The sequence below is a fragment of the Ambystoma mexicanum genome, chromosome 6q, assembly GCF_040938575.1.
Source record: "Ambystoma mexicanum isolate Mex_15411 chromosome 6q, UKY_AmexF1_1, whole genome shotgun sequence".
Taxonomy (NCBI): domain Eukaryota; kingdom Metazoa; phylum Chordata; class Amphibia; order Caudata; family Ambystomatidae; genus Ambystoma; species Ambystoma mexicanum.
In genome coordinates, this window is record NC_090937.1 from 43625842 (window position 1) to 43648658 (window position 22817).

General features: G+C 45.6%; 1 protein-coding gene across 1 annotated transcript in view; it reads right to left on the reverse strand.

Annotated features, from left to right (window-relative positions):
- METAP1 (methionyl aminopeptidase 1) overlaps positions 1-3085 on the reverse strand; it is a 673612-nt gene extending 670527 nt beyond the window's left edge. The window contains exon 1 of the mRNA XM_069630447.1: positions 2911-3085. Coding sequence (XP_069486548.1) covers positions 2911-3027 — 117 coding nt within the window. The 5' untranslated portion in view covers positions 3028-3085. The remainder of the gene's footprint in view (positions 1-2910) is intronic.
- Positions 3086-22817: the final 19732 nt, after the last annotated feature.

The following is a 22817-nucleotide window of genomic DNA, read 5'->3' on the forward strand; positions in this document are numbered from 1 at the left end:
ATGCCACCTTCACTCAGAGAAGATCATTCCTGAATTTCAGACGCAACTACACTATCTGGCTCAAATCCACCGATCACTAGGCCCTTTGTATTTATTGTTTGCTCACTTGATTTCTTGTATATGTACCATTGGACTACCGCTTATCATGTGTAACTTATTCCTGTGATCTAAGCTTTGTATTTCCTTGCATCTTTCTGCACCCCGATACCTTTCGGTTTGGGGTGTATTATAAAATTAATAAAAAACAAACTAGATTTGTGGAATTGCAGTAAGTACATTGTTAATTGCACTAAAATGTTGCATGACCGAGCTGTCCTGTGCTGTTGGTAAATGGACATGCATTGCAATTTCGCCCCAAACCTTTCTGTGTTGCATGCTCCTTCTAGCGTGTTGTACAACTGTCTCCTGCTTGGAACATTGAGCATTGAGTGTACCAACCTGTCCCTGACATTTGTTCCCCTCTTGAAGGCAAACAAAGGTAACTGGGTCACAGTCTGTAGATGTAACAAAACGCCAATAGTTTGACCAATTTCATTTGTTAGTATGCTTGGAGAAAGTGGGAACACACGAGAGCCTATCCAAAGACGCATTGTGGTCCCGGGGTGACGAGAGCATCCATATCGATAAATCTGGCTCTCTTAGCAGCCCATTTCACAATTTTTAATGGAGACCCCTGTTGTGTCCACCAATCTGCTAGATCTTGGGCGTGGTGTTCAAAATCCAATGTAAAGCTGCAATTTCATTTGAAGCTGAGAACTACCCATAGGGCAAACCGTCTTTTAAGGCCTTAGGGTGCTGGCTGGAATAGGCCAGCATGGAGTTCCTATCCATTGGCTTGCGATGAAGACCGGTATATAGAGTCCCATCTCAATGTCCTATTAGTAACTCCAAAAAAAAAGAATCAAATGAGTGTCTGAGGTGCTCGCGAGTCGAAGATCTTGATGAAGTAGTTTCAACCAAGTAACAAAATCAAACAATGACCTCTCATGCCAAGTCCAATGATTTTCACTAACATTTTTCTTGTCTGCGTACAGCACACTTGCTGTCCATGTGCTTACTTCAGATGCAGATTGCTGTTGTGCAGCAGAAGAGAAAAAGGGACTTCTCTGAGTGAAGTGGGTGAATCCCATATGGTCAAGCAGATCACCAAAGACTGTTTAGATACGCGATGATTTTTGTGTGCCGTATGTTCGAATTGCAGCAGGGCAGTCAGTCAATCTTTTTTCCACAATAAATCAAATGAGTTCCTACGAGTTGGGCGATATCAAAATCTGTTATTTACAATGCTATATATACAGCAGCAATACTTTGGAACTAGAGTTACAAGTTAGTTAATGTAGGTAATGGATGAAGGGAACACAAGTCTGCGCTTGAGTCGGGTTTGAATGTGAATAATCAAGAGAGTTGATGGAGAGTGTGACAGATTGGATTTAAAATGGATCATGGGGTAGATGCCCTACCAAAAGGTCTTGAACTTGTGCACGCAAAAAACTGTGGCAGCTCATATGCGACACCTACTCATGTGTGGCAGTATACATAAAATTCTGCACATGGACATGTTAAGCTATACTGGCACGCGAGGTGCAGGGCATGGTTTAATAAACGCAGTCAGTGTCAGACTGGGGCATAATATTGGCTCCGGCACCAAAGAAATGGCAACCACTCGGAAATTGCATTTCATTCCTTCTGTGAGAGACTGTTTGAATAGTACCCAAAGGGGACGTTTCTGTTCAAATAGGTATTCATTGTGATTTTTTTTCTAATATGTATTAACACTGATCAAAACTACTAGCCGTTTAGTGAAGTAACTCCTCAAATTGTCCTACTATGACCAAACGATGTGGCCTATAGTACCATGTCAGAATGCACTTCGGGCATTGCCCTATAGGCCTGTACGAACCTGCCTGAGACTGACTGATAGTATTTCTTACATGCGATAGGAATACATAGGCATGTGAAGGTCTCCCTGAAATACACTATGGGGTCACATATAGGACATTAATACAAGGAGGGTACTTAATGAAAAGGCCAAACTGTTGTTAGTTGGCATTGGGTAATCCCTCTGAACCCAATTTTAAAATGTCCCTTGAGCCCATTCAAAATGAGAGGCCAATTTACCTACTCCTTAGGGCTGAGTCAGAGCAATACTGTCGCAAAACTTCATATGGTAAGCAGTTAAGAAAAATTAGTAAAGTAATCCATTCTTCCCCTCTACCCAAAAGCCCGATTATGACATGCCTCTCTCTCAGAGGTTCCAGGACCAGACATCTGCCATGAAACATTTAAGGCACAATGCGTAAATACATGAAAAAATATCAGAATCGAAAATTAAGGTCAACGGTAACAAAAAAATTATGCAAGCAAATTGAGAAAGTGCATGAACTGTCCGTAATAAATAACTGGTGGAAACTACAACGAAAGGGAGTGATAAAGCAATAAAATAAGGCTTACGAGTAGAGAGGCAGGGATCTAAGTAATTCCCAGTGAAATGCTTGGAGAACGAATTGTTTTTTTAAAAAATGAGGTTGGGAAAACGGAACCCTAAATAAAAACTGAACGTTTCTTTTCCCAACAGAGATTTGGACGCGTACAAAGCTACTCTGTGGCACAGAAGCTCCGCGCTGGCAGAACCACCACAACACCCCTCCCTCCTTATAGCCACAGCGAGCAAACGCCGGTAGACAGGGAACCGAGCTAGGCCCCTGTGCACCTGCAAAGGGAGCGCCTGCTTCAGGTCTAGCAGTTGGACAGGCACTGTCCTTTGTGTCATTGTGCAGGTAATGAAGGGCTCCTGTCCGTGTGCCTTTCCCATGGAGATCAGCCTGTGTGGACACTACATGTGACTCCACCAGACACCCCCTGCACGGCACCCGGGTGCTGACCAGATCCCACATGCTTCCCAGTCTCTACCTGCGAGCAGAAGTAGGAGCCCTGGATCCCCAGCTTGATACAGGTGGGGCACTGCAGTTTGGCCTGGCTACTGCATCCCTGCGTCTCACACACTCTACTGCTCTCCACGGCCGCCATGCTGCTGCAGCTCCTCCTGCCGCTGGCAGCACGCACCCGGGTAGGGAGGAAAGGAGGAAGGGGCGGCCCTAGCCCGCGGCCCGCCCCGAATGCAGCGGCGAAGGAGGCGGGCACTGAGAGATAGCCGCCTAGCCGGAAAGGCGCAAAGCTGTCAGGGCCAAGCCAAGCGGTGTACTTCCAGAGTGGTCTTCTCAGCGAGCTTTACGGTGTTGTGGTTAATTCAGGGAAAACTGCGAAAGTTCTCTGAACCCTCATGTAAGTGATCGTCTTATAAGATACAGAGCCGAATTTCTTAATTTATTCACTGTTTTCATTTAAAAATACGATTAATTTCACCCCTTAACTTCCATATAATACACGTCTTAATCTCCCCCCCATGCACTTCAATAGGCGAATAACTGTTCCCACAAAATCTACATGGACCTAGACTTACTTTGTAATCTTAGCCCCAACCGTTTACTCGCATCTAAGCGACGTAGCGGGCCACACGTGTGTTTTTGTCACTTCGTTATCCACATAGTTCCTACCTTACTTTAGCGGGAGTTCGACTAGCAGAACCGCCCCCCCTCCGCTACCCCTGCTGCCACCTCACGGGATGACATAAGTTACCACACACGACATATGAAGAATTTGAGTCGGTGCTTTTTATTTCTGCTCTGTCAGTTATATGTGATAATAAACCAACAAAAACGTATGTCAGAAACAAAGAGGATAAGAGGCAGAAGTGTTGTGGGAAAGATGATGAGAAAGGCAGTCCTAAGTTCCAACAAAAAGTCTCAAGTCCTTGAAAACACAAAATGTCAAGAAGTCTCAAGACCTTGAAAACATGAAATGTCAAAATTTCCTTACCTGGAGCATGCACCATTTGGGTTGATCTCGCCTCACTTTAGTCAACTGTTGGGTTCCTCTGTTCACCTCTTGTATCTGATATTTACTTTGATTATTGGGCCCTTGTGGCTCCTTTTGAGTCCATCTTTCCCAATGTCTTACTCTCTTGGGTTTTGATGAGCCTTCTGTCCGTTTGGTTCGCGTAGCTCCAGTCGTTCCCTGTGACCCGTATGAAGGTTTGTACAGCTCCGGTTTCTCTGGCTTCTGCAAACCTTCTCTTCTGGTATTCCCTCTCTTCTCAGGTCCAGTGACCGTTTTGGTGACTTGTGTTGCTCGGGGTTACGGTAGTCATTCCCTCTCCCTACTCGTTCATTCCTCTCTCCGTCCTGAGCAATGAAGATTCCCCTTGCTAATAGCGCAGGGAGCTCTTGATTATATTAAAGACAAGGAGGCGAGCATTATGCTTCATCTTCTCATTTATTTGCTCTCCAGCAGTTTCAACAAATCAATAAAAATGTCAATCTTTTCATTGAAACAAACAATTTTTTTTTCTTTTTTTTTTCTTTTTAAAAACTTCATTTCCCATCAGTCCTAGGTCCCTGTCCCCAGTGTCCTGGTCATGTGACCTAGTCCTTCCTCTTCCTGTAACCTCCTCTTTGACTGCTTCCAACTGCAATCTTAACCATTACTGAACTGTCAACTTGTTCCGTAAAGTCTCTGAACTGTATAGCTCTGCTGAGTAGATCCCTCGCATTCTAACTTGCGATCTTGATCAACGTGTCCCGTTCTTTTCGCGAACGTCTTCAGCTGTTCTTCTGATCGTCTCCTAAGACGGAAACAACAGTACATGTTAGGGCGGCGGATACACACCCTATTCTGAGAGGAAAATCTTGTTACTCATTCAGATACATATCACAGTGCATTTCCTTGTCATCATCTTGTCTCTCCCGTGTATCTAGGGCGGGAAAGTAATGCTCGTCTCCTTGTCTTTAATAGAATCAAGAGCTCCCTGCGCTATTAGCAGGGGGAATCTTCATTCTATGTCAAGACGGAGGCGAGCATTATGCTTGTTCAAAGCTTCTTACCATAGCTTCTGCTAGTGTGTTAATCGGTTTAAAATAAAACGTTCTGAACGTATTATTACTCGCCCAATCAGCTGCTTTCAGTATATCTTGCAACGTTGCACCCTGCCTCAGTGCTTTGGATGCCACTGCTCCTCGCACTGAGTGTGCTCCAAATTTTGCCATGTCTATCCCTGCTAGAGTCATAACCTCTCTAACCCATCTCGCTATGGTGGCTGTCGCTACACCTTTATGCGGCTTCCTGCGCGCTATCAGCAATTGCGTCGTCCCCATCGGTCTCAGCTGTCTTATTTGCATATTCTTTTATACATGCAGCAACGCACCATTTTGGGTGTTCATGCATATATGGGTATGTTATTGATGAGGAATCTGTCTTCGTTCTCCTGGCCAGATGGAAAGTCACTCTGTCTGGTCCATATACCATTCTGTCTATTTCCAGTGCTCTGACATCTGCCACTCTTCTACATGATATCATGCACAGCGGCATTGCCAATTTTTCCGACAGTCTGCCTAGCGATAGGTATCTATTACTGGGCCAGTCTGCTAATAGTTGTAGTATGACTGTTACGTCCCATAGAGATTTGTATCTTGGTTGCGGTGGCTTCCTAAATCTTATCCCTTTTAGAAGTCTAATCACCGCTACATTCTCCTCTACTGGGATTCCTTCGATAGGTGTATGACCTGCTGATATTGCGGATCTATATACTCCTATCGTTTGGCAGGCTTTGCCATCCTGCAAAAGATCTGCTAAGAAATTTAGTATCTCTACTAAAGGGGCAGAAACGGGATGAAAACCTCTCCTTTTGCACCACCTTGACCATCTGTTCCATGCTGCTTCGTAGCTCCTTCTAGTCGACAGAGCCCATGACTCTGCGATGAGGCTCACAGCTTGCGCCGAAATTCCTGGGAGATTCCAGCATATCCTGCACGCCATCAGCGGCAGCGTCCCCTTCGCTCGCAGAGGGTGACACTACCCAGCTGGGTCCGTGAGAAGGTTTTCTCTTTGCGGCAGCATTCTCGGATAGTCGGCTATCTGCTCCATCAGCACTGGAAACCATACTTGTGATTTCCATATCAGAACTATTATCATCAGATTCGCTGCTTCTCTGCGAACTTTCGTTAAAGCTCTGCTTATCATTACGAATGGAGGAAACACATATAGCGTCTCTTCTGTCCAATCTATTAGGAAGGCATCCGTCCTTGCTGCCGCTGGGTCCAGCCTCCAGCTGAAAAATCTGCTCTTCTGTGCGTTCAGTCTGGACGCAAACAGATCTGTGTGAATTGGCCCCCAGAGCTTTTCTATCTGTTGAAAGATTTCTCTGTCCAGCCTCCAGTCGCTGGAGTCTGTTAGATGTCTGGAGTTCCAGTCCGCCACTACATTCTGAGCGCCTGGTAAATATTCTGCTATTACTGCTGTTCCTGACTCCAGGCAGGAGTGCCAAAAGTCCTTGGCTATCTCCGCTAACAATCTGGACTTCGTTCCACCTAAGTGATTTATGTATCTGACCGCTGAGATGTTGTCCATCTTCAGTAGGATACATGAATTCACTTTGTCCTTCTTGAAGGGCTTGAATGCAAAAGAGCCGGCCAATAGTTCTAGGCAGTTTATGTGCAGTTTGAGCTCCTCCGAGCTCCATCTGCCTCCCGTTTGGAGCTCCGCACACCGGGCTCCCCAGCCTGCCCTGCTGGCGTCTGATTCTATTACTATGTCTGGACGGTCGCCGAAAATGGCTCTGCCGTTCCATGCCTCCATGTCCTGAAGCCACCACTCCAGCTCTGTTCTGGACTCTTGGTCTAACGGCACTAGCTGGTGGTAGCTGAGCCCCTGCTGAAGGTGTCATTTTCAGCCTCTGTAGTGCTCGATAATGCAGGGGTCCTGGAAATATTGCTTGGATTGAGGCCGCCAACAGGCCTACGATCTGTGCGATCGTTCGCAGTGATGTGGTTGGGCTGCTGAGGCAGTTCCTTATTTCTCTTTTTATGTCCCGAATCTTCCTGTTCGGCAGCGCCAGGGTCGCTGTCCTGGTATCTATGATAAAACCTAGGAATTCTATCCTCTTCGCTGGTATCATTTCCGACTTCTCTCGGTTCACTAGGAAACCCAGAGAGGCTAAGAGGTTCGCTACCCAGCTGGTCTGATAGCGAAGCATGTCTTCGCTGCTTGCCATTATTAGGATATCGTCTAGGTAGATGATGTTCCGTATTTCTTTCTCCCTGATCGCTGCTGCTATTGGTATCATCAGTTTCGTAAACGCCCAGGGAGCGGACGCTAATCCGAATGGCATTGACGCAAACTGCCATAATTGCCCATCCCAGTCGAACGCCAGGAAGGATCGGTATTCTTTTTCTACTTGGATTGTGAGCTATGCATCTTTCAGATCTATTCTTGCGAGCCAGTCGCCTTGTCTGAGCGTGTCTCTCAACTGGTGAGTCCCTTCCATCTTGAAGTGGTTGTAGACTACCCACTTGTTCATGTCCCTCAGATTTGACTGGTCTCACTTTGTCTTTTCTGTGGACCAGAAACATATTGCTTATGAAACTCGGAGCCTTGCATGGCTCGATAGCTTGTTTCCTCGCTAGACTCTGTAGTTCTGTGTGTAACAAATCTTTCTCTGTTCACGCTGATACTATTGGTCTGGGGGATTTGTACGGGATTGGGGTCTGGGTAAATTGTATGTGTAAGCCCCTGGCTGACTGTAGCACCCAAAGGTCGTTTGAAAGCGCGTGCCAGTTTTGCCAGTACTTCGCTGTCCTCCCCCCTACTGAAGGATATGTGGATGCTCTCACCTGTGGGGAGGTACTGTCCTCTTCCTTGTCCTCTGCCTCGTCTTCCTCTGGGGAAGCGACCTCTGGGTTGGAAGAAAGTGTCTGGTTTCTTATCGTCCCAGTAGTGTGCTCTGTTTGATTGAGGCCTTCTGGACGTCTGATAGCGACCGGTCGCTCGACCTCTGTACCGACCGGTCCCTCCAAAAACTCTTCCGGGGAAGATCTTTTTTTATTGAGGCTTGTGCCTTTTCCAGGGAGGTGTAGGTCCCTACGAATCTCCCCATCTCTTTTCCGAATGTTTCACTAAACAGCAGCCCCTGTGCTGCTTCGCCCGCTTCGTATGAGGACAGGTCTCCTAATTTCTGGTCTATTTTCAGCAGTAGTCCTCTTCTGCGTTCAGAGGGTATCGCACAGTTGGCGTTCCCTAAAAGACATACGGCTCTTTGAGCCCAGTTTGCTAACACTTCTGGGTCAACCTCTTCCCCTGTATCCTTTGCTCGCTCTGCTAAGTCCATAATCTTGGCCAGTGGACCCGCTAGATCCAGGACTTTCTCCTGGCAACTTCTCCATGAACGGTCGATCCCTTTTCTAGGATCCCTGTTTGATTTGGCTGCGAAAGCTAGCATTTTAGGATCCAATTCTGGTGCTTCCGCCACTTTGCTTGGGAGTTCCGGTCTAGGGCATTCTGCCCTCATCCTTTGCCTCACCTCCTTCTCAAGTGCCTTGCGCAGCCTCTGTGTCATATATCGTGCCACTCTTGGAGAAGGCACCCATTCTGAGAATTTCGGGTTTCTGATCTCCTCTGGCTGGAACATATCTGAGGTTTCCTCCTCAGCCTCTTTTTCAGAGGCGGCAAACTCCCTTCATCTCCTTCCTTATCGCCTTCCTCTTGCGAGGAGGTTGGAGATTCTGCGGGTTCCTCTTCGTGGAGAACCTCTTCTTCTGTGTCGCCCATATTTTCTTCCCCTGGGTAGGGGGTCATGAGGCTTGGCACCCCCGACTTAGTCATAAAGGCTTCTTTTAGCCTAACGAAAGCGTCGGTCGCCTCTGGGGCCTTTGGATCTACCTACCCCTTCCGGTTGGCCCGGGGGGTCAGAAGAGTTTGTGCTCTTCCGGGCCTTATTACACCCCTGTGGGCCCTCTGGCGCGGCCCTTGTGGGCGTGCTTGCTCGTGGTGTGCTGCTTCTGTCTCTTTGGCTCAGAAATGTTTCAATTGTCTGCAGCCGTTCTTGCAGGGGTCTGACTCCTAGAGCCACTGCCTCTAAGAGTGATTCGCCCAGCACATCTTTGAAGCTTTGAGCCAAGTCTTCAGAGTATGTGACTTCTTGCTCCTCCTCACTCCATTCAAAATCAGCCATGCTGTGTGCTGGTAGGTGCCTGGTAATACCTGTACAGGTGTATTGGCACGTCCACTATTCACTCTTCTCACTTGAGGCTGCACCTGGGCTGCCAAGCAGCTTCTGTACTATTCAGTGCAGAGCACTGCAATAATGATAGGCTCTGGCTGAGCTGTAACGCTGTATTTGCTTTAGATTAATCTCCCTCTGGAGTCTCTGTGCCTCCTTCGGTAATATTTACGACTGTCACTGTCAGGAGACCAGGGCGCGATGCCCACAAAGCGTTTGGAGCGATTTGGCCCCTCCTCTCCAAAGGAGGGGGCCACACGCTCCTCCAATCCCTATGCCGGGACTCCCGGGATTAGGCCCCTCCCCCGCGAGGGTGGGGGCTGCGAGAGCGGCTCTTCTCGCGCTCCCGCTCCGCCCCCCCAGGGTGGGGGCTACCGCCTCGCTCGCGTCTCCCGCAAGCGGGCTAAAAGGGCCTTGGTAGGCTCTCGGAGCTTTGTTATTCCGCCGCCACAAGGGTGGAGGCCATTCGCTTGCTCGCGGCTTGCGCGCTCGAGGCGAGGATGCCTTGGCAGGCAAATCTCACTGTCTTTCAAGATTTGTTGTCCTACACTCTAACGAGGCGCAGGCTGCACTACCTCTATTTATTATTTATCTGTTTCTCCACTGCTACGCACTTTCCACTCTCCCCCTTCCAGGCACTTTTCGTCACTCCGTCTCCCATGCACTTGCGTGTTCTAAATGTCACTGGGCCTAGTAAGATAGTTGTTTTGTTCCAAACTGTTCCCCTCCCTTGCCTTGTCGCGCTCTGAAACACTTGTGTACGAGCGCAATGCAAATAAAATATCATATCCCCTTTTCGATTTCATTCAAAAACGATGGATACAAGTACCAGCTCATCACTGAGGACGATATATGCAGAATCGATTGGTGGGGGACAAGGCAATGAGGGATTAGTAGGCGCATGATGAATAGTTGCAGAGGTCGGCGAGTAGAGGCAGGTAGATTTAGAAAGAGGCTGTTTCAATAGTCCAACCTAGAGAGAACCAGCGCTTGGGATCTGTCACGTTTATTTGCGTCCAACCCCCACCTTGGTGACAATAAAAGCTGACCTAGAAAGGTGGGAGCGACTAGTCCTGCCATGGTATGGTCAAATGACCCCAGTGAAAATGAATTTCTAGCCTCGCATTCTCTACCTGCTTATTTCACCCGCGGTGGTCGCCCCAGAGGACTTTTTTAGGGATCTTAACAGGGCTCTTGCCAGGTTAATCTGGGAAAACAAAATAGCGAGAATCAAATCAATGCTGACCCTCCCCTGGGATCAGGGTGGTTTTGGGTCCCCAACTTTCAGGAATACTACCGGGTGTTCCAGCTGAGGGTTATGTTTGTACACATGAGGGACGACCAGGGAACTTACTGTTCATTCTTGGAGGATCTCGGGGCTCACCCCATGAAAGTGAGAGACTACCAATGGGCACCACACAGAGATATCCCATCCAATCTCAAGCTCTACCCAACCCTAGAAGTACTGTGAGCTACTTGGCTGAGGTGTAAAGCAACAGCGCCTCTCGCTACCTGGCCCTCACCTCTGTCCTCGGTCTGGGCTCCACAAATATGCCTTGACAAGCAGCATTTTAGATGTTCCCAACAATGGTCCGATGGCGGGCTTGAGTGGGCGGACCAGCTCATCGGGGGAGCTTTAAGTATATAGAAACTTTACAGAATGACATGCCTAACACAAACATTCCAATTTTTGACTATTTAAGACTCAAGGGGATCATCACGGTACCCAAATGGAAAGGCTTACTAGCAAGGGACCTCACGCCCTTCGAGAAAACCCTGAACTCAGCCACAAGCAGGAAAGGGATGGTCTCACAGCTTTACAAAGTGCTAATCACGGCGGACATGGAGCGGCGACAAACATTTCAACAGAAATGGGAAGACCTTGTGGGCAGGGAAATATCGGGTGATGAATGGGATAGGATATATAAGAGAGCCTTCCATGGGAACCTGTTCACAGCCACGATGGAACACAACTTTAAGCTCCTTCAGGGTTGGTATAGGGACCCTCTCAGATTGTCTAAGATGTTTCCCCAGATGTCCTAGACTATCTGGCCAGATAGGTACCTTTTCCAATATGTGGTGGGGTTGTCCAAAAGTCCAACTGTTTTGGACGGAGGCCTTAAACTGGATTAGAGAAACTACTGGGGAATCCCTTAAGATGGACCCCTCCAGACAGTCTTGGCCTTTTTTCCGACCACGGATAGCCTGGAATTTAGACCCCAGGAAACGATGATTCGGTCTACCAGAATCACTATAGGTCATAGATGGAAAGGTGAATACCACCCGATAAAATTAGATTGGGAAAAGAAACTCCAAGATATGATGACGATGGAAAAACTAACAGCATTGGTGAATGCACGGTTGGGGCTATTCCAAAAAGAATGGGGATTTTGGATGGCAAGGATGGAAGTTGAAGATACTGTATGCCTCGGGGGAGGGGGAAAGGGGTAGGGCAGCAGCTGTCAAGTTGGAAATTGATGGGCTCTTCACCACATGGCTACACTCCCTTGAACATTGTAAAATAAGCCTGAGTGAGAATTGGATGGATCTGGAGACGTGGAACAGACTAATGACTGGCTCCTAATTGGTTTGACTCAATTTTGATCAGTGCATATTGTACCCAGCAACGAGTAAGGTTAGTTGTAAGGGGGGGGACTTGTAAATTGATGGTGACTAATGAGAACTGCGTATTGTTGAAAACATGTTTGTTGGGAGAAAATAAATGGCAATAAAGATTACTTTTAAAAAAAGAGGACAAGTAGATATGACACATTAGCACCCTGGACGAGGCGCTAGCCAATCAGGGAGCTCAGAACACTGGCTCTATTTACTGGTGTAAGCCTGCGTTTCCTGTTTCCCCCAGTGCGCCCATCGCCCTGTGCCTCACTTGTCCCTCCTATGTATCCCCATGGTACTTTTAGCACCCACAAAAAAGCACACACAGATGCTAAAGGCTACAATAAATTAAAAGAAAAAAGATAAACTCACCTTCTGTCTGACGGCACCACTTCTTTGAGGAGTCCGTTTTTAGTATTGATTATGTCTGCATAATCAAAATTGAAAAAGGGGCTCCCGGTCAGAGATCTGACATCGCTGGGCAGAAGGTAAGTGGAACTTTTCTTTTCCCTTCAATATATTAAAGCCTTTATCACCTGTGCTGTAGTTTCGAAGGTGGTAATAGCGATGTCACCCTCAGCAGTGAGCCCACCATGCCGGTAACAGTACCACTGCCCGTGTTACGGGACCCTCGCATCGCTCTGACTCTTAACTTGCCGATGGGCCATTCCTGGAATGGTTGGTGTAGTACCTCGGGTCTTATCACCATTATAATGAACAGTGCCTATCGCTTAACGTTCTATACCATACAGCAAGCTTTGGATAACAAATGGGACACATTTTTGAGCAAACGCAAGGAGTTAATCCTAGTCTGTAACTTTGGAGGCAACACATAGACTGCTGTAAGGCACTTTATCCTAGTGGTTTGCAGAAGGCACCAAAATCAGCGAGAACCCTTTACGGAACAAAGATGCTGACGTGGATGAGGCAATAGCCATCCTGCACAGCATCAAAGAAACATGTTTGCATGATAATGCAGAAAGTCATGAGATGCAGGAATGTATGTTCTTGTTAATCAGTGAAGTACCCAGTAGAATAAATAAATGAAGCAGATGGAACAAGTGGAAGCACAGTAGTCTGAGAGTGCTGCAAGCACTACACCAGAATGTGTTAAATTGGTGTCACACAGTGATTGAAGAATGACCATGCTGATGAGTTTGAAAGCCCAAAGTATGAGATGGATCCAAGTATAGGCTGGAAACATTGTAACTACATTAGAAGGAAACCACATTTTGAAGTGACAATTGGTGGGAAGATCCTCAAAATGCTTGCAGACTCTGGTGCTGATCTGACAATTATCTCATAGAAAACATTTGGCGATATCTGGGGCAAAGACTAGTAAAATGTACACAAGACTTGATTTCATCCGAGAAAATTACTTTAAAGTTATGCATAAAATACAATCTTCAGTTCAAGGAAAGGGGAGTCGGAGGAAAGGTGTGTATTGCAAAGAAAGGAAGGCAAGTGCTTGGGTGGCCAGATCAAGGATATCTCAAGATGAAGCTATCCCCAAATAAGGATATTCAGATAATGGTTCACCAGGGGATGGGATTGTATGTGACACTCAAGAAACACAAAGGTGTATTCCAACAAGTGATCAGGACCCTCAAAAGCTATTTTCATGAGTTATGGAACTAGACAGGAACATATTCAGAGAAACAGTGAAATCTGTCCTTTTCACAGTAAGGGGAAAACGTGTGAGGAGGAACTACATAAAATGCTGTGTTCCAAAGTTATATAGCCAGTAGAGGTAAGAAAGTGCTACGCTCTATCATATTCACATGCAAGAAAGCAACAATTTGAGGCTGTGTGCCAATCTCATAAGTCTGAACAAAGAAGTCATCTGCAACAACTTTCCATTGCCTAACATAACGGAGCTAGTCCTACCGCTAACTGCAGCAACAATATTCTCCAAGATGAGCATGGAGAGTCCTATCACTTAATGAAACTACACCCAAATTCTAAGCACCTAATTGCATGGATAACGCAATTTAGTGTTTCCAATATACAAGGCTTCCATTTGGATTATGGTCCGAGGCTCCGGTATTTCAGAGACTGATTTCTATCATGCTGAAAGGGATGCATGGCATCAAAAATGGTCAAGATGCCAAACTGAAAAACTGAAGCGGAAGATCACAAATCCTTAAAGTGATACTTGAAGCTTGTAGACTCTGAAAGAAAAGTGTAGCTTAACCAAAGATCAACTGTCCTACTTGGAGCACTCTGTTTTAGCAGCAGGGGTGCACCTAGGGGAAAGCTTGCTTAAAGTCACAGTGGATGCTTTAAGTCCCAAAGAGAAAGAACAACTCCAAACCTTTGTGGGGATGGCAGAGTACCACGTCAAGGTTGTTTGGCACTTCCTGCAAGCACAAATGCCTTTAGAGCTGTACTGATAAGGGGGGTATATTATGGATTGTCTGGTGACAGAAGACTGGAGACAGTCATTTCTGATGATGCAATTAAAGCCCTGAAAAACAGAACATGTGTGAAATAGGCACTTTAGGCTTGTGTGCTATAATATGGATACATAATGTGCTATGATAAGGAGGCAGTGAATGACCCAGAGTACTCTGCTGCACCTGAACATGAAGCACTCGGATCAACCTGTAAAGAATGACAGATACGTAAGAGGTAGCTGTGCTGCTATTGTAGTGGTGTCCTTGGGTTCTTACGAAGGCTAATTGATTGATCATAGGCATTTATACTGCAGCACCTAAAGAGAAACCCTGTGGAAGGAACATATGTTTTGCAAGGTGCATTCTACTGTTTCTAATCGAAGTCAGTAGACAGAAAAATGGGTCTTTCAAGTTATAAAATGGGCTAGCGACATCACCCAAAATATGAGGTAGGATAAAGGGAATCTATCACAAAAACAACCTAACATGTTGTTTTCGTAATCTTATTAAGGGGATGTACGTGAGACACGTCTTATTTTAACCTATGGTGAAGGTGCCCATAATATTCGACAAGTCATGCAACGACATTGGCATATCCTTAAATCAGATGAACACTTAAATACCATTCTGGGTGATCGCATTAACATTACTTTTCGCAGATCCACTTCATTTAAGGATACACTAGTTCCCAGTTTTATGAGGCCGATTGACAATGCATTGGCCAACGGATGATTAAACACCAAACCACGAGGCTTTCACAAATGTGCCAAGTGTAAAGCCTGCACTTATGCAGTTAATAAGACGTGTTACATACATCCTGTCCTGGGTAACAATGTTCAGATCGCATCAAGAATCACTTGCGATACAGATTTTGTGCTTTATGTTTTGAATTGTCCCTGCAACATGTGGTATGTTGGCAGTACGAAAGGCAAATTGAAGCTGAGAATGCTTCAACACATCAGGGCCATAAGAAATGTTGATTCTAATTATCCAATGGCTCTGCATTTTCAGTCTCAACATGGAGGTAAATTGGAGGGTTTCTCCTTTTTTGGTTCCGGACAGTGCCTTAATCACCCAGATGTGGTAACCGGGAGTTACTGTTGAGACAACTAGAAACCAAGTCCATTTTGGATCTTGAGACAAAAAAACCCAGGGGTCACAACCTTGATGAGGAGCTATACACGTTTTTAGGTACTGACTAGTATATTTTCTGAATTTAAAAAAAAACATATTTTTGAAATGTATGAAACGTTTTAGATTGACCCTCTAGTGTTTAACATCTTTCTATCCTGGCCCACACAGTAAAATGTATGTATGTATGTATATATACATATATATTTTTTTTCCCTTTTCTCTGACGCACTTTACAGGTTGTTTTTTTCCAAACGTATGTGAAGCTTTTCTTGTATATTATTGTTTTTAACATAATTCTTAGGAGGGTGTTTTTTCTTAATATTAATTATCTTGAAGAATATTTTTTGATATAGCTTGGTTATTGGACTCCCTATTGCGTGTTCTTTTTAACTCTTTTCCCGTTCACTTGTCTCGCTTTCTTTTATTGATGATTCATAATTTCCAGCTTTTAGATGCAGTCTCGTTGAATCAGAGATTTCCCAGAGTTTGTATTGTCTTTCCTGGGTTTATCGTGCTCAATAGGTTTTTTAAGGGAGTAGGTTGCCATTTAAGATGACAATTTTAAAGGTTCTATGCACTTGCACTTTATTGGGGCAAACTCGTTGTCTACTCTCCAGTCGTCCATGTATGCATGTTTTCATGTTTTGTGACATGAGTGTATTTTTGGCCAATATTTTAGAGACCATGGTATTTTACCATTTTGTGATATACATATATTGGGTTTTTTATCCACCTGATGTTAAACTGTATAATGTTGTGATTTATATTGACTATACACTCATGAACATACTAGTGCCTCCATGGACTCAGAGCACTAGGCATAATATTATTCCCGTTGAGAAGACAATGTTTTCCTTTAACTCCTTCTCTGCTGCTAAAGCACTATGCACTTTAATTGCTGCTAAAGCACTAAGCACTTTATATTGTTAACCACTGTATTATTGAGCTCGATATGTTTATCATTTTGTATACATATATGAGTATTTAAACTCGCATGACTATTCATATAGGTTTGTGCGAGACTCGTGGTGAACACTTGGCATGATTATATATTTTTTCATGTATCAGCTAGTAAACTGTACGAATGATGGATGGTTGGTGGGACTGAGTTGAGGAAATGGCCATAATAGCGGGAGAAATTAGCACGGATCTTGGATTTGGGATGAAGACTAATGGTGGATGCTTTATAACGGCATCTTCTTCAAAAAGACATAATATTATATTGTCACATCCCTTCAGGATTATCATGGCTTTGAAACACACATTATCATTTTGAATGTGATGTTTTCTTTTTTCAAACTTATATTTGATATAATTTGTTCTGCTTCCGCCATCCATCCGCATTTTCTGCCATTTTCTCCTCAGTCCATGCAACTATTACATCTGCGTACTTGCTGTTATATTTTGTACCATACAACATTGGTTTAATGCTTTCATGATTGTGGTGTGTTTTTTACTTATATAATACAATGCATGTTGTTATGCATTGCTGTTTTTTTACTGTTATAAGATGGCCGCCATTTGTTCACCACATTGTATTCCCTTGTGAATGGGGACATACTATGCACTAGTATCATAGAGGTTTTAAAGCATTGATAGGGAGTCCTTTTTCCATGTAATTCCCTACCTACGTGAACAAGCGGTCAGTGTACCGCGAAACGCGTCGTTTTGTTATCCAGGCTTTTCCTTTTGCTGCACCTTTTACAAATAAAGAAAAAGTCGTGCTGCCTGGATCAGCTGTCATGCCTTTTCCTTGCTGAGACTGGATTCCACGCCTCAGCTGCTCTTGGGAGTGCAACCCGTTGGATTTTGCCTTGTTTCAGGGCATTATTTTCATTTTGAAAATATCTTCGCGCTGTGGGATTCACGACGCTGGACTTTGCACCAATCCGTTGTATGTGAGGCGCACAACAAGTTTCCCTCTTGGATCCTTTGAAGGGCTTTTTTGTTGCGCTCCGGATTATCCATTTTGATTTCGTGTGGCGAGGCTACAGAGTCACGGAGCACCACTGAACCTTGCCTGTGCTTTAGATTGGGATTTCGCTGCATCGGAGGACGCGGTAAAATTCCATCTACGCAGGTAGGACTACGTGTGTGCTTTGTCTCTGTTGTTTTTACCTATGCCTGACGCCTATTGGACTACCCGCAAGGATATACTAGCACCTACATGGTATTTGTGACTGTGCTATAGAGCTAACACTGTTTAATGTTGCAAGGGCTTGTCACGCATCCAGACATCCTAGTGCATACAAATTATGGCATCACAACAAGAAAGGGAAAGCCTGAGAAAAATGCAAGCGGCTTCACTTTTTTGTGAGAAGCAACCTGTGAATAAACCTGCACTGCAAGTGCCTACCCTGGACTCACCATCTAACAATGAAATCAGATTGCTTAGAGAATTAGAGAAATTAAGGCGCCGCGAGATCAGCAAATGGTGGGAAGAACACTCCCTATAAAACTATATCGACGTTGGACGTATTCCGAGAGGCTTGCGCATTCTTACCACACCGTCTTTTGAAGAACAAGATCCTGCCATAGGCGCCGGGCTCATATTGATAAACTGTGTAATAATGCTTAGGTGGACTTACCTGAGGCAGACCATGCTGCATACTTACCCAGAACAATCCAGTCTGGCTGAAGTCCCCAGCCATCAGGGCTGGGAGGAACTATTTCCTCTATTTAGGAACTCTTTTCTTACCTGGGTGGGGCCGGTGGAAGAACACACACCTGAAGCACTTCTCTGCTATTTAAACCACGCCCGATGGAATACACGTGCTTCGCGTTATTCTGCATCAGCAGCAGGACGCTCACCGAGTCGGCTCCTGCATCCTGGCTCCTGACACGCCCGCCAGCACCCGGAACACCTGCAAACAGACAAGAAAAGAGAAGGCGAGCATTAGAAATTACTTACCGGAATCCGGCCTCAGCAATCCTACCTCCGACGATCCTGCAAAGGAAAGGTACAAGATTAGCAGCGCTCTCAAACTCTCGCAGCCGCGCCGCCTTGCCTTACCCATCCATGGCCTCGCCGAACTCCACCGCAGCCACGACACCGGCAGCATCTCGGCACCTGAAAAACAGAAAAAGACAGTCATTAGAGGTGCCCGCTCTAAAGCGGCCACATTTCTTCCACTTACTTACATGCCTCATCACGCGCGACAGCGGCTGTGTCGCCGGCAGCATCTCGGCACCTGTAAGCAGAAAAAGACAATCATTAGAAGTAAGCAGTCGCTTTTCTTTCACTTACCTTCCTCCACCGCGGCTACGACGCCAGCTACATCCCAGCACCTGCATAAGAGGAATACATGGTGAGCACTAACTAAGCACGGAGAACAAATACTCACCAAGAGACTTACCAGCTTTAGGTTTCTGGGCCCCGGCTCCTGTGGAGAAAAGACACTCATACTTACGGCTACCGCAGGAGAGACGAAAGGACACAGTGTCCGCAACTATTTCCCATCCAGTGACGTAACTGGATTCTACGCACCCCTGCACCTGAAGCAGGATGGAGAGCTCATCTTTACAATACCTAAGGTGAGAGCTCGCAGAAACCAAGTTGGGGGTCAAGAAGAGTGAGAAACGGGAGATTGGTGGGAACACATATCCACCCCAGCTGGTAATCAATCCCTTTTCTTCCACCTGCAGAAAACTTACTCTATGTCAGAAAGCACCACAGTATTAACCGAAAAGGATACGGTACTCAAAAGGATACAGGTGGTAGGGTCTTCCGGATCCCTGTTCAAGCGTTTTGATAGTTGTGAAGTCAAGTTAAGACCTTCCAAATGATACAACTCTCTGACCGGTAAAACAGGCAGAGCGATGGATCACTGGAAAGGGCGTGGGTAAGGTATAGGAAGTCAGCCTAGAACAAAATAAAGTATCATGAATAACTGCCCCAACCTGGATATGATGGAATAGAAAATGTCATGAATGCACACACTGACCTTGAGTCTAGGGCAGACGAATCCAGCAGAGTCTCTTGAGGAATCCAAGGTAGAACAAACGACAAGGAAGGGAAGATTAGTAAGGGAGACTTATCCCGAACGGAACGAGGCTCACGCTAGATACCGGGTTGATGCACCACAGGATAGCGTCCAAAGTACTGTTCACTGTCACCTTCCAATTATCCTTGAAAAGCTTCCTTCCCACGTAGAGTAAAGTATAGAAATGAATCAATCCCCCTGTTAATATCACAGGTGCAGGAGTTGGAAATAACGCTCCTTTTAAGGAATAAACAAAGTTCACGCGGTTCTGTACAGCCGCAAAGAAAAGAGCGTGTGCGTGTGGATTTACACGAGATTAGGATTCACGCAGTCCAGGCCAGCAGCGTTCGAAGACAAGATATGCGTGTGGATTTACACGCGAGCAGGATTCACGCAGTCCAGGCCAGCAGCGCTTGAAGATAGCGTGCGCGTGTGGATTTACACGCGAACAGGATTCACGCAGTCCAGACCAGCAGCGCTTGAAGATAGCGTGCGCGTGTGGATTTACACGCGAACAGGATTCACGCAGTCCAGACCAGCAGCGCTTGAAGATAGCGTGCGTGTGTGGATTTTACACGCGAGCAGGATTCACGCAGTCCAGGCCAGCAGTGCTTGAAGATAGCGTGCGCGTGTGGATTTACACGCGAGCAGGATTCACGCAGTCCAGACCAGCAGCGCTTGAAGATAGCGTGCGCGTGTGGATTTACACGCGAACAGGATTCACGCAGACCAGGCCAGCAGCGCTTGAAGATAGCGTACGCGTGTGGATTACACGCGAACAGGATTCACGCAGACCAGGCCAGCAGCGTTTGAAGATAGCGTGCGCGTGTGGATTTACACGCAACCAAACAGCTCCAGGAATCAGCGTGTGACGGAAAACACGCTATAGAAGGCCCAAAAAGTAGCTGTAGTAACCTGCAAGGAAGCAGACCGGAGGTTCAGCTACACAACACCAAATGATTCGATCAGAAGCAGCGAGTGAAGTTTCCACGCTGCTTAAATACGTAATGCCGTAGTTCACGTGACGAAGCAGAATACACGTGAAGTTAGCGACGTGAAAAGTGCAAACGTCGTTTTCCCGGCAACGTATCGAACAACCGCCATTTGGAATAGAACGGTCTAGCTGTTCTACGAGCGTAGGAGGTAGGACCACGTCCAGCATGCATGACACTCTACAAGCCAGGCAATCCAAATTCGGAGGCCCCGTCCAGAGCATCTTCCGGGCCCTGCGCCTCACGATAGAAGAAACGGTAGCGGTCCAGTTCGGGTCAGCGTCTCTGTGGGAATCAGGTGAGCGTTACAATACCACTGATGATATTCCTACTGACATATCCTCCTCAGATGTTGACACTACTGAGAGTGAAGGTGAGCAGCCCTCTAGAAAGCTTAAATTTTTAGAGGAGATGAGACTGTTAGGTATGGAGGGCAGGCTAAACAGCGGCAAGAAAACCAGAGGCCGAGGAAGAGGAAAGTCCTCTGGCCAAAGAGGCAGAAAAAACAAGGCGGGGAAGGCATAGCATCAACATCGAACACGGACAAACTAGAGCGACTAACACGCTCTGGAGCAAAGAAATAACTCACATGACCATGAATTCATCGGACATCTCTATCATTAATTTGTCCGCACACCATCTTACCGCTGAAGAAACCAATGTATTGCAAATGGGCCTTAACTTTTTGTCCGTCGTCAAGATACGATAATGCTGAAACTCGGATAGACTTCGACAAATACATGCGCAAAGTAAGATTGAAAAAAATCTTTACCATGTATACACCTAAATCTAAACCTAAGCCTAATCTTCAGGGTGGCACTGATGTTTCTATACAAGATGAGTTTACTTTGAGGGACTTGGAATATTTAGAAACCGATGGTGATAGAGACACGGATGTTTGGGACCAAGAATCTGCCTCCATGTATGTTGATACTGCTTGGCCAGGGAAGACACAACTCAAAGCAAAATCACGCTTCAACTCGGTATTCAACCCAGGGGGACATGTTGAGGCTTTTCAGGATTTAGCTGTCCAGGACTTTAAAAAAATCAGGAAGAAATCGGTGCCTCACAAAACTAATCTTACTTCATCACAACAATGCACCATCGAACGTTTGAGTGCCATGACGCAGTGCATTATTAAACCATCAGACAAAGGCATGAACATTGTCCTCATGAACCGTGATGATTATATCAAAGAGGCCCATAGACAACTGCTGAACAAGGATTGTTATGCTAAGTTAACAAATGATCCATCTGGAACCATGAGTGATAAATTAGAGAATCTTTTACAGACATGGAAAGAGAAAGACTTGTTGGATGAGGACATTTGTTCTTACTTACATCCCAAGTTCCCGGTTATTCCGACTGTCTATTTTCTGCCTAAAGTACACAAGAGTCTTATTAGGCCTCCGGGCAGACCTATAGTCACTCTATGCGGGGCTTTGCTAGAAAATACTTCAAGATTTATAGATGAGACCCTGGTGTCCTTTGTTACTACTTTGCCATCTTATCTTGGAGACACCAAATATTTTCTCAGCCGTATAGAAGGAATACCCTGGGAATCCACTTATTTATTAACAGCACTGGATGTAGTCTCTCTCTACACGTCAATACGACACACAGATGGTCTTAAAGCATGTGAACATTTTCTGCATACAAGATCCTTGAATTACCTTCAACATTCTCAAATGATTTTGGAAATGATTTTGCTTTGCCTTACTAACAATTGTTTTCTTTTCAACAAGCAGTTCTTCATGCAATTACAAGGTACTGCCATGGGCTCTGCATTTGCCCCCTCGTATGCCAATTTATTGATGGGTTGGTTGGAGAAATTTGTGGTTTGGCATCCCAGAACCAGTCATCATACATCCAAGATCGCCCTCTGGCTGAGATATATAGATCACTTGTTTATTATTTGGGTAGGAACTAGTACAGAATGGTTGGATTTTGTCACAGTACTTAACATCAATGACCTCAATTTGCAATTCACGGAGAGCCACAGCAAGACTGCTATCCCATACTTGGATATTCTTGTTACTGTGGCTCAGGGTGAATTGATTACCAGTCTGTATAGAAAACCCACTTGTTCCAACATTCCACTCCACGCCAAGACCAACCACCCCGCAGCCCTCAAATGGAGTATCCCCCATTGGGAGTTTATTCGCATACGCAGAAATTGCTCTAAGATCGAAACTTTCGATTGCGAATGTGCCTTTATGGCCAATACATTTAAGCAACGGGGCTATCCTATAAAAGTGTTAGAGAGAGCCTTTCAGAAAGCTAGAGACACTGCTCGCTCCCTACTGTTGTTAGCAGACACTACTGAAGACAGAACTACAGACACCAGTGAGACACGTCTTATTTTAACCTATGGTGAAGGTGCGCATAATATTCGACAAGTCATGCAACGACGTTGGCATATCCTTAAATCAGAGGAACACTTAAATACCATTCTGGGTGATCGCATTAACATTACTTTTCGCAGATCCACTTCATTTAAGGATACACTAGTTCCCAGATTTATGAGGCCGATTGACAATGCATTGACCAACAGATGGTTAAACACCAAACCACAAGGCTTTCACAA